At 35.2% G+C, this 20,643-nt stretch overlaps 1 protein-coding gene across 1 annotated transcript in view; it reads right to left on the bottom strand.

The window, feature by feature from the left end:
* Positions 1 to 890: 890 nt before the first annotated feature.
* The window catches only part of LOC148310128 (zinc finger protein basonuclin-2-like), a 48,217-nt gene continuing 28,464 nt past the window's right edge, over positions 891 to 20,643 (bottom strand). The window contains exon 2 of the mRNA XM_088258979.1: positions 891 to 4,675. Within this exon, the coding sequence (XP_088115105.1) occupies positions 1,028 to 4,675 (3,648 nt within the window). The 3' untranslated portion in view covers positions 891 to 1,027. The remainder of the gene's footprint in view (positions 4,676 to 20,643) is intronic.

Genomic DNA, 20,643 nt, shown 5'->3' on the forward strand with positions numbered 1-20,643 from the left:
CCGTTCAGACCCACAACGATTTAAAAAGTGATTAAACTTATTAAGAGACATTTAATTGTTTTTACTAAGCATCAAACTAACCTGAATTTTATTTTTTAACATACGTATCCTGTAAATTCTTTAAAATAAAATTCAGTTAATAAATGTAAAAACAGTAAAATTTCGATATGAAAAAAAAATCTTTTTGTGTGAAAATGTAATAAATCAATGCAAATTGTGTCTTTCAACGATCACAAAGATTTTAAAAATTATAATTGAAATATGTACTGATTTTTACATTTTAATATCTCAACATAGATGAAGAAGAATATGCGAACTCACGTGAGATTAATCATTATATCTAGGAGTTCCAAAAATTGAGTAGAGTGGTTGTCAATCATGGGTAGAATTGGTGAATGTTGCACATGTGTAAAGTGATTACTTAACCAACTTATGACAGGTCTTAAACCCTGTAAATATCCAGACTTCTTCATCTATGTTGAAATGTTAAAAATGTAAAAATAACTCCCAACAGATTGTATGAAGTAAGTATTTGGACACACTCAAAATGTGGCAAATATCTATTATGAACTTGTACTTATTTACCATTTAATGAAAATATTATATCATCTCAAACAATACTTGAAAAAAAAAACTATTTAAATAAATCTGGATTGACTGTGAATATAATATTTTTCGATCTTTTTTACCAGTTTATGTACGCTTAAAATGCACAAAAAGTTATAATACCTTAAAGATTTCAAATTTCCTGAAATAAATTTAATTATTTATTATTGTTCACGACCAACGTTTTTCGTGGGGTCCTCAAAGGGTCAAAATACAAGGAATATAATTGATTAAATTAAATCTAAAACATTACAAATATCGCATTAAATTATAAACATCTTCGGAGGATAACTTTGAGTAGGTGTTCTATAATTAAGTATTTGAAATAATACCAGCCTTTTAAAAATCCTTTATCACTATAAACATTATTTTAATAAGTATTTCATAATTTAGTACAAAATTGACAGGCTTTGTAAAGTGATCACGATTGAGTATTGTCGGAATTGCGTTGCTGCAGCAAATGAGAGTGAGCGGATTGGTTTTCAATATGGGCGTTCCTTTTTGTCCTGGATAAAAAAGCTTTAGGACATCCTTCCACTTTACACCTGTACAGTTCAGATCTGTGACAAGTTTCGCAATGATCTTTTAAAGACCCGAGATCTTTTAATCTCAAAGGACAGTTTCTGCATGGGAACTTTCCCTCGTGATCAGGGTTAGGAGCTTCGTCTTCTATGCAATAGATGATCGAAGGGTTGCTCTGGGGGGATGGAGGACAACTCTCTACATGACTGTGAGATTTTGGCGAAGAGTTGGAGTGAGGAGATTCTGAACCAGAGTATCCCTTTTTGTAACCTCCGTTCATCTCAGGCGGTATCAATCCAAAAGGCAATCCGGGAAATCCTGGTAACATCCCGAAATGAGGTAGCATGAAATGCGGAGGTGGCGGAAGATCACGACCATTTATCATCTGCTCGGTCAAGCTCGATAAGGGATGAGGTTTCAGCTTCTCGAAATTCAAGGGATTATTCGAATTCAAATCTTCAGACTTGGGGGGTAAGTTTTTCAAGGCATCTAACGGGGAAAAATCGGCGCCGAATGAATCAGGAAAAGGTAACCTGTGACCTTCCGCATACAGCCGGGCAAGGAATTCGGAATGAAGTTGAGGATTCGCCAGTAGAGAAGCGAGGGGATACTTGTCCATGAAGAGCGGAGGTTTGTCGGATGAAGAAGTAGATAAAAGCTTCCGATGAAGGTTGAGATTAGCGCTATGTCTGTCTCTACTTCTCTTGGATGGAAAGGCCGCGTTGCATCCATCGACGTTGCATTTATGCATGAGCTTCAAGTGCACATTCTGATAGTGCGTTTTTACGCCAAAGTGGTTTTGGAATATTTTTCCGCAGGCGGTGCATTTTCTAGGATTGTCTTTGTCTATGGGAACGTCCATTGTGCTTATAAAGACCCCGTTATCGAAATGGCCATAAATTTCGTTTTGACTATCGTCGGAGTTTCCGTCGCTCATGCTATCTAAGGAGGAGGAACGAGATCTCGCGGGACTAGTAGACACGTCGTTAACAGAATACCCCATGTTTGGAAAACTGTTTAAAATTCCACTAGCTTTTGGACCAGTCTTGCAAGGGATATCGCCGAAATCTGCCTGAGAAAGGGTCTCTAGTTTTCGTAAAGCATTTTCTGAATCGACAATATCATCTTCAGTATCTATTGGTTTAGACTTGGATAAATTGGTAATTTCTGAAATAGGTTCATTTTTCAGGAAAGGTGGAGTAATTTGTAGTATGTCTGAAATTTCTTCTACTTTTTTTTCATTCGCATTCAAATCTTGATTACACGGCGGAGCTTTCTTCAAGGATAAATTTTCTATGTCATCTTGAAAATTATTTTTTTTATTATCTTGTTCGATAGGTTCTGATTTGACGGAAGCTTTATAAACATTTTCTTCAATAGGTTTATCGGGAGGACTAGGTGATTCTACTTTAACTCGTTTCAAATCTAAAACTTTTTCATTTAGTCCAATATCTAAAGGAATTTTTATGTCATCTCCACTATCATTATCGGACATGTGATCTGTCATGTGAGATGTGGGTATTGCACACCTGATAGGATTTTGATTTTTTCTCTTTCTTTTACTCGCTATTAAAGGATAGATATCTTCCTTTACATTCGGTGATTCGCGTACATTCGTTAAGTCATCACGATTATCTATACTACTAACGTTCGTTATTTCATCTTCCGCGTCAGATAACGACTTTTTGCGTTTTTCTGGCATGCTAAAATCTTCAGGTTCATCGGATAAATTTTCTAATGTTTCCGGTTTTAAATCTTCTTTTGGATCATCGACGTGATTGATATGATCAACAGGATCGACGGGATCTATTGGATCTGTATCGTCGTCATCGTCGTCTCCTGCTACTACTACTATGCCATCGTCTTCATCATCGCCATCATCGTCAGCATGGTCATACTCTGCACCCGATGACGTTAATGCCATAGCTTCTTCATGCGCTTGACTTTGAAGAAGACGAGCTCTTTCGTATCTCTGCTGGAAGCTTAAATCTAGGTTGTGCTTAAAGTCTATAGACTGTGGTAATCCAGAATGATGATTTCGCATTTCTGGAGGAGGAGTCAAAAGCGGGAAACTTCCAAACGGATTCAATGACCCCAGAGCGCCTGGATTCGGTAATCCGAGTCCGGCCGCATGAGGTGGGATAAGCACCGGATGCGATTGAGAACTTCGACCATCGTGAGGAGAAATTTTTCTTCGTAAGTGAGGGGAGTGAAGCTTAGGATTAGGATTAGCACTATGCCTATTTCGGGATCTTCTAGAGCTAAACATCATACTACATCCTTCTACAGTACACTTGTGCATTTCTCTAAGGTGGACAGCTGAGAAATGTATTTTCAGCGCTCCTTTATCACAAAAAGTTTTTAAGCACACGTTACACTGCACTCTCTTTTTCCCAGTAGCCGGATTAATAAAATGTGTCCCAAGGTTTAAAGGGAGTTGAGATGAACCCCAATGTCTTTTTGTAGGAGTTAGTGGTTTGGATGTCACTGTGGATCTACTTATACGGGGTGCTTTTGGAACGGCGTCTTTACTTAGGTTCAGAGCGTTGTCATCATCTTCCGATGGACCATCTTCGGAACCTAAATCACTGCTTCCAGTGATGCTCATGAAGTCGGACGCTGATGCTGATGGTGACTTACGCCCAGTAGATGTTACCAAACCTGGGAAAGATGCCGCTAAACTTGCTGCAGCCAGAGAATTACCCGCCGCAGCTGCTGCCATGACTGCTGAATGATGATTGAACGTGTTACTCAAAGACATGGCCATCGAAGATGGCGGCATTGGAACCGGAGGGGGTAGATGTAGCATAGGATTTCCCATATTAAGATTCATCAAATTATGCCCACTATCAGACGATGCATCGGATGTGCGTCTCTTTCTTTGATAGTGACTGTTGTTGACATCCGGACTCATTTGCTGCGAATGAGAGTTCGTGAATGGGCTCAGACTGGATCCCATTTTCCGGAAATCGAAGGGTTGCATGTTTTGCAAGCGGTTCAAAGGTGACCCACTCATACTCAGGGGATGTTGAGATGGATTCGTCATCGATGCTTTGGAGTTGTTGAAGTGTCTTTGAGGAGTCAAAGAGTGTGAAGAAACAGGAGGCCGCGGCGCTTGAGGGCTCGGCAGTTGCACGGGGGATGATTGTCTTCTACTAGGAGAACTATGTTTAGCGGATTCGATTTGAGCTCTTCTCTTTTCTTGTTGGTGCTTTTGATTTCTTTCGTGGTACTTCTGCTCTTGGAGTTTTTCCTGCTCGTACTTTTGGTCTCTGAAGTACTTGAAGGCGTCCAGGTCTGGAGGGTAGCCGAGGTAGGACCTGAAGCCGTGCAGCGCCTGCTGCCGATGTTCGGCCAGCTTCCTGAACTCGGCCTCGAGTTGCAGCTGGTGCAGCAGGCGCGGGTCGGGCGGGCCGGGAGGGGGCAGGGGGCCCAGAGGAGGCATGCCCGCCCCCGCACCCGCCCTTCCCCGCAGCAGATCCCTCACTACGAGCGGCCCGTCAGGGCGGCAGTACCCCAGGCGGTCCAGCCCGCCGTTCTGTGATTCCTGGAATAATAAAAAATAAAACGTTAATTAAATGTACTAAACCTCAATTTTCAATTTATTATTTTTGAACAAAAAATACAAATGGCACTCTATGATGTTATTTTGAATATTGAAAGCATTAACTTTGTGGATCATATTGATATATTATCTTGAGAAATAAAAAGACTTTGTTTTTTGATCCACTCACATTTTTATTAACAACCATCTAGTTTCGGCAACAACCTGTTGCCCTCTTCAGGGTTCAATTTATAAATTAATATAACCAACTAGTTTCGGCAACAGCTAGTTGCCGAAACTAGTTGGTTGTTAATAAAAAGTGATTGGATCAAAAAACAAAGTCTATTTATTTCTCTGTGATGTTCTTTAAAATTGACCCTCTGGATGATTGCACAAATTCAGAAGATGATCCTATTTTATAAATTTGATCAACTCGCACATTGACTCGCATAAATTGTTGGAACATATATATTTTAGAGTTCCCAGTCGAATCATCAGGGCAACTGACACCTTAGCGCTTCGAACGAGTAGACCAAACTCTAAACAAAGTTCGTATTTTTATCGTTCATCAAAATTGATTAACGATTAAAATAGGGAATTTGTTATGTTCAACACTAACATTGTAAGTCGACATTGATATCGTGGTGTGTCCTTCGTTTCGTACAATTTGTCTTTGACTTACGTTTGATCTTTCCCCTTTCCCCATTTTCCTCCCTCCCGTCCATCTTCCAGGTATTTTACAAATTTACAAATGTGGAATTTTGTAATCGAAACAGTAGAAGTATCTATTTCGTAATACTCGTATATATGAATAATTTTATGAAACTGTTAAATTCAAGAATAAAAGAAAATAAATTTTAAGTTTTGTACTGTCATTTCTTGGTGCAACTGCATTTTATAGAATAAAATAACAACTATGTATTTTTTTCCACATTAATTTTATTTGACCAGCAAACGAGATTCAGACTGGTGATGTCGGTTATCCGTCTGATGATGTCGGTTAAAACGAAGCCCGGTTGCTGGTCAAATAAAATTCATGTGGAAAAAATTACATACATTCAATAAAAATAAAAATAAAACGACCCCGCTTGTCCAACTATCCCAACCTCTATCTATTTAATCCGGAAATATCTGCGGTTATCATTTAAGAACAATGAGATGTAATAAATAAAATTCGTCAAATTAGTTAAACATCCGTCTGCGCAAACGTATAATTTACGAAATAATTTATTAGGAACCTGCTCTACCACCATAGGTTTGAATAAAAATTACAAGTTCATACAAAAAAATCTTTAATATATTTTTTTAGAGTTATTTTTAAGGCACAATCTAGGCTAACTACGAATTATCCCATAAGTCATATTCGAGTCTCTCCCACGCAATTCGAGTCCGGATTAACGGATTATCGTTAGTGATATTGTTGTTTATGTAATGACAATCATTACAAATGGCTTTGCATGTATCTCCATAATTGAACAAAAAAAAAGAAGAAAAAAAAAAACAATTTCACGCTTTTTGCTTTAGCTATGAATATTTTCGAGTCAAGCAAGATTACATTTTTGTGGTGCCATTGAATCCAATGAATATATTACCGAAATTTATACAGTTATTTTTTATTAAAAAAGAAATAATTATAGGTTTTTTGTTGGAATAAAGGGTGATCCCTCCATAAAAAGGGTGATCCGCTGTTATGTCTGTTATGTGATAACAACCGTGGCATTCTTCTAAGCGTTCCTGGAAAAATTCTGCCAAGAACCAACAACCCATAATGCTTGTCCTCAGAGAAAATCAAGTTTTCAACAGGCAGGGCGTGTGCTGACCATAAAATAGCTTACGATGCCTTTTACAGCAAAGTAACGAATTATACTGCACCCTTGCTTGCTGTTTTGTAGACTATGAGAAAGCTTTCGACAGCCCGCACAGGTGTTCTCTTTGGAATACCATAGAAGCAGACGGAGTTCCTGTCAAAAATATAGCCATCAACAGGGCGCTTCATAACAGCGAATCATGCGTTAGAATAGATGATGTGTCCAGTGAACCATTTGAGGTCTCTACTGGGGTAAAGCAAGGCTGTGTACTAGCCCCGTTTCTCTTCATCATCATGTTCGACTTCATCCTACGAATGTCAATCCCACCGGATCGAGGAATTGCAGAGAGTCCTGCTCAGAAACTATGTGATTTAGAAAACCAAGCGGGGTTTCTACGTGGCAGGGCGTGTGCTGGCCATATACACAGTTTACGATGCCTTTTACAGTAAAGTAACGAATGGAACTGCACCCTTGCCTGCTGTTTTGTAGACTATTTTGCCAATTGTATATATATATATATATATATATATATATATATATATATATATATATATATATATATATATATATATATATATATATATATATATATATATATATAATATATATATTTATATATTTATAATATATATATATATATATATATATATATATATATATATATATATATATATATATATATATATATATATATATATATATGTTTATATATATATATGTTTATATATATATATATATATATATATATATATATATATATATATATATATATATATATATATATATATATATATATATATATTTATATATATTATAGTCGTACAGAAGAAAGTGACCAACTACCAAAACGTAAAATGTTCAGGAGGGCCATTTAAGTCACTTTTGCTTGGCAAGAAAATAAACATCAATGCAGTTAGTCATTTTTACTAAGTCAATATATTATTCTTCCAAGTTTAAAATCCTTTGGGATTTTTTCAGGTCAATATTAAGCTAGTAAGATAGCAAATAGTCAATGATCACTTTTTTGTAAAACAATGCACTTGGTCACTCTCCTGTATGACTACGATATATAAATACATGTTTAAGTGGTGTATTGATATTTCGGATTTTTATTGTAAGTATTGATGTTGCAGAACCTTATAAGTAGTTTTATGTGTAGAGCATGTTCCTAGTGGAAATAGCTCATTATGCTGCCTTTACAACGATGTTGAATGGCAGCACACGAGGTGACCTTTGGTGTTTGACGTCCTTGTGCCACGTATATATTTAAGGCAACACATCCAAATCGCAGCCCGAATGGCTGTGGGCGATCCGTTGACAGAATAATGAAATACATTACAGTGATCTTTGTTTCATTTGATTATAATTAATGATGCGTTTTACAAATGTTTGTTTCGTCTCGGAGCGAATATGATTTTTCCCGCCGCCGAGTGCCTGATGTAACAGCCGACATCAAGGCGAGTGGATTGGCCGCGGGGCGTCGAGAGACAAAATTTGGATGTAGCGTAATAATATTACAATTTGCAGTTGACCGTTCCTACGAAATATTCCACTCGGGGCTATCTCTAATATTGGGCCGGTCCGCGGGACCGTGAGTACCTACCGGGAGATCCGAGGGAGACCACTAGAAAAGGTTCACGAGCTATTTATCCCAGTACATCGTAATAAGCAAAAAGTTCGAGTTTTCCAATCAAAATGAATAGATAAGTAACTCATCGGTAATGTAGGTACCGTAGAACGGGGCTACTTAAACATTGATGTGTTACTTGAGCCCAGTACGAAAAAAAAGATCTGTATTTGGTCTACAATAATGAACGTATCGACACGATTCATTGTTTCCCTGACAGGTGATACTTATTATCACGATACGTTCATTATTGTAGACTGAATACCGATTTAAATTTTTTTTTGTACTGGGCTCAAGTAACACATCAAAGTTCAAGTAGCCCCGTTCTACGGTACTATTGACTTTGCTAATATTACCATCAAATTACTTTCAGCTCCCGAAAGACCTTCAAAATAAATGTCTTTCATGATTATTCAATATCTCATAATGCACCATTAGATTTTTTGGTGCTACTTTATGTTGAACTATTATGTGTGTTGAATTCTTTCACAAAAACTCGACACTGGATAGAACACTCAAGAAGGATGAAAAGCCATTAAAAATAAGAATAAAAAGAATCATTTCACGTAGGTACTAGGAAAACTCAACATCGAATCAACATTTTTTGGCTAGTCATTTTATTACATAGATTGTGTATAAAATCAATTGAAGACAATTGTTTAAACAATTTTATCATTAACGTGTACGTTTAAATGAAAAGTATCTACCTATATAAAACCCTTATCCGCACCCAATGGTGCATAAGGCACTGCGTCATATAAACGTAGTGTTATCTTGATCGTTTACACATGAAGGAAAGGTGATCAGACCTCCGCTTCAAGTACCAGTCCAGGGTTATATATATAATATTAAATAAATATTACAGTGAAATATCACTTACATTTATTTTACCCCCCTTGGGAATCGAACCCGGGACCTCCAGAACGGTAGTCGAGCGTGCTGACCATTACACTACGGAGGCGGACAAAAATATATATTTACCTACGTAAAAATATATATTGTAACGCTTTAGTTATTACTAATAATATATATTTGATACTCTGGAATGGCACATAAAACGTAGGACTGATCACAAAGATTTCACGTAATTCATAATCAATTTAATATTGCCTTTTTCGATGAATTGTCTTTTACATGTCGGGAAAAAAATGGTTGAAGATGAAGGCATAATAGTGTAAAATGAATAAAATGGGTAGGTACAGAAAACCACCCTACAAGAAATTATGTGTGTTTTTTTGGTGGACGTCCGCAATTTGAATAAAAAAGGTAATTGTTATAAATCATATATAACACCACCAGCAAAACAGATTTATTGACTATATTTATAATGTATTTATTCATAGATCCATGGCCAGTATTATTTTACTTTAGGACGTGTGAATTTTACTTTCTAATAAGGATAAACGATCTACTCCCGCGGCGATATCTTTATAAGCAATTATTATTTCAATGAACTTGCTTATTCCATACAAAAATTATTGCATTTATGCAGCTGAATAAAAAAATATGAGCAAGGAACTCATTATGCACTAGAAAAAAATCGTACGTCGAAAATCGATTTTAATGACGTATCGTGAGTGGTTACTCTAAATATTAAAACAATTTAAGTAGATACCTTCAAATCAAATATATAGGAAGGACATTTTGAGTGTGTCTCAATACTAGTTTACAAATCTGGATTATCTCCAATTAAAACTAACTAACTTACCATCACGCCGCTTCCCCGCAGGGGTAGGCAGAGAGAATCGAACGCCACACCACTCTGTCTTTGCAAACATTCTTTGCCTCTTCTACATTCATGCATCTCCTCATACATACCCGACGATTATTACGACTCCTGACCCGGCCGCTTTCAAGTATTTGACATACCTGATTGTGCCAAGTTTTCTTCGGTCGTCCTCTGCTTCTTTTTCCAACTACATTCGCCTCATAAATTTGTTTAACCGTTCTTTTTTCACTCATACGCTCCACATGTCCAAACCATCTCAACACACCTTTCTTAATTTTATCGATAATGCTTATCTCAGCCTTACATTCTTTCCTTATTTCATCATTCGAACATCTATCAACCATCGTTTTGCCGCACATTCATCTGAGGGATCACATTTCGACTGCATTCAGTCTGCTTTCATCCTTCTTTTGCCAACTGCATGCTTCGCTTCCATACATATCTCAAATTAGGAGTTATTAAAAAAATTAACTGGATAAATTAAAAGCTTGAATAAATTGAAAATCGTGTTTTCCAGCGTTTCTCGAGTATGTCAATATAATCCAGGATTCGGACGTCACATATATATCAATGGAAAGAACACACATCTCACCATAGATGTCTCTCGTGAAGTTCTACTGAATTCAAATACAATGTTTCGAGATTAAAAAATATATAAAGAAGTTCCAAGAATTTGAGTAGTGTGGTTGTCGATCATGGGTAGAATTGGTGTATGTAACACGTTTGTAAAGTGATCACTCAAACCAGCCTATGACGGTCGTAAGCCCAAATGCCCAGGCTTTCATATTCTTCTTCATCTATGTTGAGATGTCATAAAATAATATAAATATTGGATAATTAACCGGATCCACTCGGCTCGCATAACCGTATGTGTTTTAATAAAACATGCCCCATACGCGGCTGACATAACCGTATGTGTTTTTACTTTGCCCCAAGTTTCGAACCTCAGTTCAACTTTGAGGGATTTTTTCATGGTGTGGAACAATGAATAAAATAATACGTCAATCCTTGGCCTTATGACATCTGTTGAAATATCTGACTAATAATTTGTAACATCACAAGGATAAATAAAAGAACAGATCCCTGATTTTTCTTGCGGTCGGTAATTAGTTCGCGCCTTAAAATCGATAGTCTGGTCACTCAGCGTGTCTAATTTTTTTTAACATAATTTTTTAAATGTTTGCTTGTTAAAATTTATCGCAATAATACAACGAGATTTCCACGTTAAAGCTATCAAGCAAATGTGAATATAATAACTAAAATGGCCTTGCTCATACTAATTGTTAAATAAATATTTGTTGGTTTCAAAAGACACCTTTCCCGTGTTAAGAATACCTTACTAAGACCATTTGGTCCAGATATCCGCTCACTCCTTTCAAGAACGTCATAAATCAAAAATCGTCAATTTTTAGTGGTGCATGTTTTCGGAATGCCCAGAAAATGTACTATATGCCAGCAAAAGCGGCATATTTTTAACTTAATATTTACACGCTACAGGGCAGAAAGTGTTGTTTTTGCATTTTGAAGAAAAGGTATAGTTTAATTATTTTTTTTAAATAAACAAAATATTTTTCAAATGGAGAAAAAACCTTCTGGTTTAACCTAAAAAGATCTGTTGCACAGTTAAAAGTTCAATAAGTGGCTTGATATTTATTTTTAATAAATTGTATTATATTTTTAAACTTTAAAAACGATCTCCTGAAAAATCAAGTTTTTTGATTTTTGACGTTCTTGAAAGGAGTGAGCGATATGTCAAATATCACATACTGAGGTCTGATTTTAATATCCGATGAAAATGAAAAATCAAATGTTCCTAGTATTCACAGCATTTTGAGTGTTTCCAAAAACTTTTTCACAATTTAAAGGCAGTGTTGGGATTCAACAGGTTCGCACCGGTTCTAGCGAACCGGTGCCAATTTTTTTTTAGAGTTCGCCGAACCGGTCCTTAACCCTTTGTTGTCACACAATATTCCGATTGAGATCATGTATCGGAGCATTGAACCTCACGAAGAGAAAAAATATTGGAAAGTTAGCAGGTAGATAAGCACGCTAACCATTACACCACGGAGGCGGACATTATGACATCATTTGGATATCATTAGTCTACATATAATAAGTGTACATTTGACCTGAAGATGGAATGGTTAATCCGAAATCGGTGAATGATAAAGTGTTAAAAAAAAACATTTTGCAGAAAATATGCTAATTTTGTGAGATTTTTTCGTCTCTGAGTAAAATCTCACAAAATTTTGAAGTATGAGTCCGAAACAGCGTGTGGTTATGTCCAGACGTGTATAATCGATATCAAATTGCGAGATTTATATCAATCGGTCTCCAGCACGCAATGTGCCGATTGTATCCGATTACAATCGTCATAATGACGTCACGGCTGCGTTTCGACAATTCGGTAGCCGCTGTGGGTGCCAATTATTTATGCTAAATTTCACCTTCAAATTTGGAACTGTGTGCATTATCCAAAGGGTATTCTTTATTCAAATCCCAAAGAGCGGCGATAAAATATTTTACAGGAAAAATACGGGGTGAGTTGTATAATTTTTAAATCGAAGATGTGTTAGTACTTAACTGGTACCTACTTATTATAATAATTATATATTTATTAAATATTAAATATTAAAATCTTACAATGATTCTTAGAGTCAACTAAATTGTATTTTATTAATAAAAATACATAAAAGTAAAAATTGTGACAATTTGTGAATTTTCAACTTCGAATAGATATTTTTAGAATTTCACCTGAAAAGTGAAGAGAAAATATAATAATTGAACATTTTAATAAATTTAAATAAATAATAATTATAACATCTTTCTATTTTATTTAATACGTATAAATGTATATTATATGATTTTTTGGAAATCACTTTTTGACATACATACCTGTTTAAATGACGTTTACATCGCGTACCTTTTAAAATAACCGAATCTTTTTAAATCTAGGTAAGTACGAAGTACCTACTAGGCACCCAAATTGTCAGCCATCCATTACTTAAATATAATATTACGGGCTTAAACGAATGGGAGCATAGGGTGAGTCGAAAGAATCTGTCAATTATTTTCACATTATAATTTAGTCCCTATTTTTTTTTAGTAAATTGCCATTCTTAGAAAAGACACTTGACTATGCTAGAATGATGTATTTTAGTGGTAAAAAAACGTTTATCTGTGACGTGTCATTATGTACCTACATTCAAGCCATATGTTCATGACATGCGTTTAACCCGTATATGGTATATAAAATAATTATGATAGGAAGGAATTTTTAAATTGTAATACAAAATAATATTTTATTCCTAGAAGAGATTAAAAAAAACTAATATCAAGCTTTTCTCGGTACAAAATGAACAATTTTGATATGTAGGTTATTCTAGCCAATCAGAGTGCTCCGTGTATCCGCTTAGGATATAGTTCTATACGCAGAACGTAATAATTTATTTTATCAAATCATACCATATTATTTCTCGATTTTCTGTTTTTTTTTTCATTTCATAATTGAGTTTTATACCATAAGTCAACTAGTATTTTTTTTCAGTATTCAAGCATATAAATGTCTCGATATCTATAAAATGGGAATAAGGATGTGCATAACTATTTAATATTTTTAAAACAATCTAGTTTATAACCATTTTCTTTCGTTTTACGCCTGATTGAAAAGGTTTTAAAAGGGCTTTACATCTTATTTACTTTGAGCCTTATTATAGAGCGTTATTCAAATATGGCACACTTTGAGCCTTATTATTGTCCACCTCCATAGTGTAATGGTCAAAACGCTCGACTACCGTTCTGGAGGTCTCGGGATCGATTACTAGGGGGGGGGGTGGGGAGGGTCAAATGAATAAGTGATTTTTTCACTGTAATATTTTTTCAATATTACCATGGACTGTTTCCTTCATGTGTTAATGATCAAGATAACACTGTATTTATATGATGCAGTACCCTATGCACCATTGGGGTGCGGATAAGGGTTAGAAGAAGAATTCAAATATGGCACGTAGATTTTTACTGCCATTTGAGTTATTAATCATTTATTATATTGTATTAAATGTTTGTCATTTTCTGCCTACTATTCTCGTATATGGTGGCAGGTGAAATGATCTAACCTTCACTCGCCTGTCCCACATGCCAACATATGCACAGAAACAAAGGGTTAGAGGATTGACCCAGACATGCATTTACGGCAAATGATACAATTTAAGCATTTCTAGCACTAACAGGTGCAGTCCCGTGTTATTAGTGTAATTTGGAGGTCTCGTCTTGTGTGCCGTTGGAAATAATGTCCCTCGCGTGGGTACCGTCTGTGTTTATACAAAACGGAATTAAACGAACGATTATTGGGGACTATAATTTTCGATAGAAAAAGGATGGAAAGAGTTTTGATTTGTCAGTGCTGGCTGTTGGCATCACAACCCACCCTAATGCGCTCGGTTTTTCGGCCGTTGTTAAAATATTATTTGAAAAAAAAAACTCAATATTAAACTGATAAAAAAAACATAACTTACTATTTTATTTTATTATAAGTATATTGAAAAGCTGAAATATTTCAGCCTTTTAAAATATATAATAACAACGATTCTAGCGAAATACGAAATTGTATTTTTATTGCAATTATTGATTGAATTTTTTTAAAGATATAACTATCACTCCAATCTCCATAGGTGTAGGCAGAGAGAACAGAACGCTACCCAATCTTCTGTCTTTGCACACAATCTTCACTACTTCCACATTCATACATCTTCTCATATGTTACATACACGCCAATTATTACGACTCCTGACCTGACCACTTTCAATTTTATTTGAAGTACTTGATCATGCCAAATTTCCCTCCTCAAAAATATATTTTTTTTATTATTATTATGCTTATGGATTGCATTAATGTTAATTAACTTCAAAAAAAGTCAATACAATGATCAATTTTAATTTTCAGTTTTACTTAGTGAATACCACTTTTTCCTAAAATCTATTGTGACACGTGTGTTGACGCATTCCGTATCATTTGTTTGAAAATGATACGGAATGCGCCGAAAAACGTGTCACAATAGATTTTAACAAATATTGGTATGTATTAATTAAAAGTAAAATAAAAAATGGACAGATTTTACCACAAAGTGACTACCGAATCAATTCATGAAAAAAAATTCAAGGTTAAAACAAGTTTTTTTCGGAAGGAATTAAAATCAGGATTCAAAAACTGGCCCGAGGTGGACACTGTAATTTTGAAATTACCATGGCTTCAAATCCTTCAATTTCATACTAATCGGAAAAGTTTATAGTCGTTTATTATATCAAATTTATAATGGTCGCGGCTTTATAGGGAGACAAGAGGTGCCATTACCATAATGACGAGTGGTCCTCCTCCGAAGGATTAGCTATCATTTGGGGATATCAAATTTGGATTTAGGATAAGTGTTTTGTCAAGCGACGGGCCACTCTCGCAGAGGACACGGCTTGTACCCAAATAAATTGGCCAAAATTAAACTAATTTTATGATACTTAATACTCATCATCCGCGTTTATATTTATAGTGAAAAAAAACACCGCTTTTCCAAAGATAATACTCGTATTTATATCATTTTATAAATGTAATGGCCGCAATGGAATATTTTCACAAACAAAATAATTATTTTTAATTTAAATTTCACATGGTAAACTCCACTGTTTCTAAACATCTATTGTGACATGTATTTCGATGCATTCCACATCATCTTCAAACACTGAAGAATGCAATTTTCAAACAACAGTGTTTGAAAATGATGGAATGCATCGAAACGCGTGTCAAAATAGATTTTAAGAAAAAGTGGTATTTATACCACATAAAACTTAAAAGAAAAATGGATAGATATTATGCCACAAAGTGACAGTCGAATCAATAAATTAAAATAATTATGTCTGAATGCTGACGGTAATTCCTTTTACAACTATTTACAGGATTTAATTGGGGAAAAAAAAAATTATGGAAAATATTTAGCAAATTAATGCGTCTTTTTTTTCTAAAGATCATCTTACTTTTACTGTTTTTAACTACTGATGGTAGCATTCCACGCTATCGGTCCCGCAACAACAGAGGCGCGCTCGCCAAATTTAGTGCGCTGATTGCGAGCTGGTAATATAATTTTTCCTATAGCATTTGTAGCCGATCGAGGAGTGTGATGACATCTACAAATTCGTCTGGAATTCACAGCTGTTTTTCGGACACTCAAGAGCTGTGTTGATATATATATATATATGAGCAGACAGAATTTAAATATATGAAGCAGACAGAAGGCAAAATAGAGAGTCAACGAGGTGTGGGCAGAAGGCAGATCTCCTGGCTCCGGAATATATGAGATTGGACGGGGATCAGACGTGGTTAAGTGCTGCCCAAGACAAGGATAATTACTCTCAAGTGATAGTCGACGTCAGAGGGACTTGACATGACACACACAGAAGAAGAAGAAGACAGAGAGAGATTATACACTACCCTTTCGGGAAAGCGTAACCGTTGCTATTAGTGATGTAGTGGAGTGATGTGACTGAATGTAGCAACTGTAAAAATCAGTCTAGCTGCAGCCTTTAACACTGATTGTAGTCGAGTCATTTATTTATTGTTTGGTAGACCCGTGTATCTTCTTCTTCTTCTAACCCTTATCCGCATCCGCTGGTGCATAGGGCACTGCATCATTTAAACGCAGTGTTATCTTGATCGTTAAAACATGAAGGAAAGGTGATCAGCCCTCCGCTTCAGGTACCAGTCCAGGGTAATATTAAATAAATATTAATGTGAAAAAATCACTTATATTTATTTGACTCCCCCCCACTTAGGAATCGAACCCGGGACCTCCAGTACGGTAGCCGAGCGTGCTGACCATTACACTACGGAGGCGGACCCGTGTATACATAGTCTTTATTTGACCTGATGATGGAATGATTATTCCGAAACCGGTTATTCATGAAGTAGTGTTTTTAATTGGTATTACGCAAAGTGAACGATGAATAAGAGGAGTGTGTTATATAACAATACCACAAAGTTAACAATGATTTTAACATACAAAATACACTAACTAACCAAGTTGCGAGTGTTTTTGCCTAGAATTTTCACTCATGAATTACTAGGTAAATCCACTCACGAGTAGGCGTAGGCTATGAAACTTATAATGTTGAAGCCTGGGTAGGGACATGATGAACGGTGTTGCATAAGTCGTAGCTAGATTTCAGAGTCACTTGGACGTTAGGTAATTAAAAAAAAACTAACCAAGTTACCTGCGCATCTCAAATGAGCCAGATAAAAAAATCAAGAGTTCTTTTTCGTTGCCTGTTTATTTGAATGAATGAAACTAAATTACAAGTTTGGGTGAATTAAACCATTATAAAACAAAAGAAAAGATAGCCGTCCAGAAGGTAGTGATTACGAGGAAGCGGTGGGGTGGGTATTTGGGAGTTCGCGTTGTTAATTCTGCACCGGGCCTGGGACGTATCTAAGTGATAGTTATAAATATCTTTGAAAAGGTTGCGTGCCGGCGCTTGCAATAGTCGGGCGATATGTATCTATTTTCTGCACGCACCCCTGCGTGACCCCGACTAGGGGTACGCAATCTTTTGTTTACGAACTGCATTAAAAAAAAACAGATGATTTATCTTATGTTATGTACAACATTTTGAGTGTGTCCAAACACTTGTTCACAAAATCTGGATTATCTCCAATTACAGGAGTTACCTTCACATTATTTTTTGACATCTCATCAAAGACGAAGAAGAATATGGAAGTCTGGGAATTTACGGGGCTGACGACTGTCATAGGCTGGTTTAAGTGATCACTTTACACAAGTATAACATTCACCAATTCTACCCATTATTGACAACTACACTACTCGAATTCTCGGAAGTTCTATATATATGAACCAATTTAGAAACCTTGTTCTTGAATCACTAGAACTTCACTAGAGACATCTATTGGTGAGATGTAAAGAAGCTTTTTACTAAGCAGAAACTCTTATATTAGTATGTGAGGTCCGAATCCTGGATTATAATCACACATATGAAAAACGCCAGAAATACCATTTTCATTTTATTATTTAAGCTTTTAATTTGACCAGATAATTTATTTACAACATTATACAATAATTTATTTGTTATAAATAAATTATCTGGTCAAATTATAAGCTTTAATAATAAAAATGAAAATTGTATTTTCTGGCGTTAATGTACATACATGCATGACATGGTCTGTACAAATATAGGTTTAGGTACTTCCCCACTGTGATCTGCAGATACATTCGATTTAGGTAACTAACATAACTTACTCTACCGTACTGGAGGTCTCGGGTTCGATTCCCAGGGGGTGGGGTCAAGTAAATATAGGTGATTTTTCATTCTAATATTTATGCAAAATGACCCTGGACTGGTTAAGTGAAATGGCTGTAAAGCGGAGGGTTGATCGCGGTTCCTTCATATGTTGATGATCAAGATAATACTGCGATTATATGATGCAGTACCCTATGCGTCATCGGGTGCAGATAAGGATTTGAAGACAGGTAAAACATGTTTTAAAAAAAAAAAATATATATATTTTGACCTCAAATGGCAGCGCCATCTGTTAAAAGTATAAATAATGAACGTAATAAATTTTAAATTACAGCTTTTAATACCCACGAAAATAACATCCTCATCAGTGATGGTAGGTAGGTATGTTTCATAAGGAAAATCGGTCAGTAAAGAGTTAAAAACATCACAGATCTCAAAATCACATGTCTGAATTCTTCGACATAGCGACAAAATTGCCCCACTTAACTTAATGTCGACATTTTATCATATTTGTGAGGGTGATTATTATCATACACCCAAATTATCATTAAAGCATGCTTTGGACCTTAGTTTTACAAAGTTGTATGATTTTATACACGGGGCAGGGATGGTCCTGTGTCGCTCTAATAGCATAATTATTGTGGCTTGACAAGAGGTGTGTATGAAAATGTAATCAAATTACGCGCATCAGATTACGGGCATCAACAGATCCGGATTCAGAAAAAAAAAACAATGAAAAAAATATAAAATTGTAAAAAAAAACACTTGTTTTTTTCCGCTTGAGTTTATTTTATTATAACGACTAGTTTCGGAAGGTATGCTTCCATCTTCAGGTCTTAATATAAACTAAAGCATAGTTCTATAAATAGGGAGGAGGGGTTAGTCAAGGGGGTGACTAAGTTGACTAAACCCCCTCTCCCTAACTTACCCCACTCCTTATTTATAGAAATATGCTATAGTTTATATTTAGACCTGAAGACGGAAGCATAGCTTCCGAAACTAGTTGTTGTAATAAAATAAACTCAAGTAGAAAAAAACACGTGTTTTTCTTTTACAATTTCATCATGTCTTAGCACAAAGTGAATTCCGAAACATTAAATAAAATTTAAAAAATATTATTTTCGTAGCAATACCTACGAGTATGTTTGCATTGTATAATTTTTTTAAAGAATCTTTATTGGATATTTTTTTTTAGAATGAGAGAAGTTTTTTTAAAATTTTTAACTCTACACCTTTCAATAACTCTTTTTTTTCAAAACTATACAATTATTTCGAAGAAAAACATATTTTTTCAATGCAAAAAAATCGTAAAATGTTACCTTGATTAGAGAAAATTAAGTTGCGACTTAACGAATGTTGGAATTAGTTATATTTTAGAGGTACATAATCCATATATAAGTAAAAATGTAAACGGTGGTTCGTTCAAAATATTAAATCTCCTCAAGATATTCACCGATTCCCTTGAAAAATTGTTCTAACGTAGCATACGAATACGCGCGTGCTTCTTTTTATCCCTTTGATAAATGCTTTCACCTGGGAAAACATTTTTTTGCGTAATCACAAATATTTCATGTTTTATTTGTAGAGTATTTTAAATCCAATATTCATACCGAGTAAAAAAATAATTTATTCCCGAATTCCGTTGAAAAGTAATGAATGCGCTCCTGTCTCCTTATGGCGGAATGATAAGGGGGGTTTTGCGTGATAAATTATTATTGTTTTTATGACTGTAATACCATTTTTTCTTAACGGAACCATTTGAAGTGTTAATTTAATCGTTGCGTACACCAAATGGATATACCTACAACTTTGTAGGTATGTACGAGAAAATACATGTTAACCGTGTGAAGCGTAATTACGTATGTATGTACATACATAATATACGAAAATATGTATAAATAAGAGAACAATATTTATAAGATGAGATTGATTTTGATGTAAATTATGCTTAACCGAGATAGATAATATCTTTCATGTGTTTAAATTCTTCTTACAATCAAAATCCATTTAAAAATTATTTTATTCTTATCATATTTTAACATGATAATACATAATAATAATAGCCTTTATCCATTTTTTGATATCTCAATAAAGATGAAGAATAATATGGAAGTCTGGGCGTTTACAGGGCCTACGACCTGTCATGGGCTTAGTAAAGTGATCACTTAACTGGGAGTTGTTTTTTTAGATCTCAAGAAAGATGAAGAACAATATGGAAGTCTGGGCATTTACAGGGTTTACGACCGTTATAGGCTTGGTTAAGTGATCACTTCACACACGTGTAGGTACCTACTATTTACCAATTACACTAATGATTGTTAATCACACTACCTACTCAAATTTTCGGAATTTCTAGATATATAGATTAAACTCGTAACACAGTATGCGTGAGTTCACAACAGCCATCTATGTCGGAATGAGGGTAAAATTGGTAAATGTTACACGCGTGTAAAGTGATCGCTTAATCAAGCCTTTGACGATCTATTATTGATATTTAAATTTTTGTTCGGTTT

This window comes from Brachycentrus maculatus, unplaced genomic scaffold, assembly GCF_059751285.1.
Source record: "Brachycentrus maculatus isolate JH-2025_06_01 unplaced genomic scaffold, ASM5975128v1 h1tg000105l, whole genome shotgun sequence".
Classification (NCBI taxonomy): domain Eukaryota; kingdom Metazoa; phylum Arthropoda; class Insecta; order Trichoptera; family Brachycentridae; genus Brachycentrus; species Brachycentrus maculatus.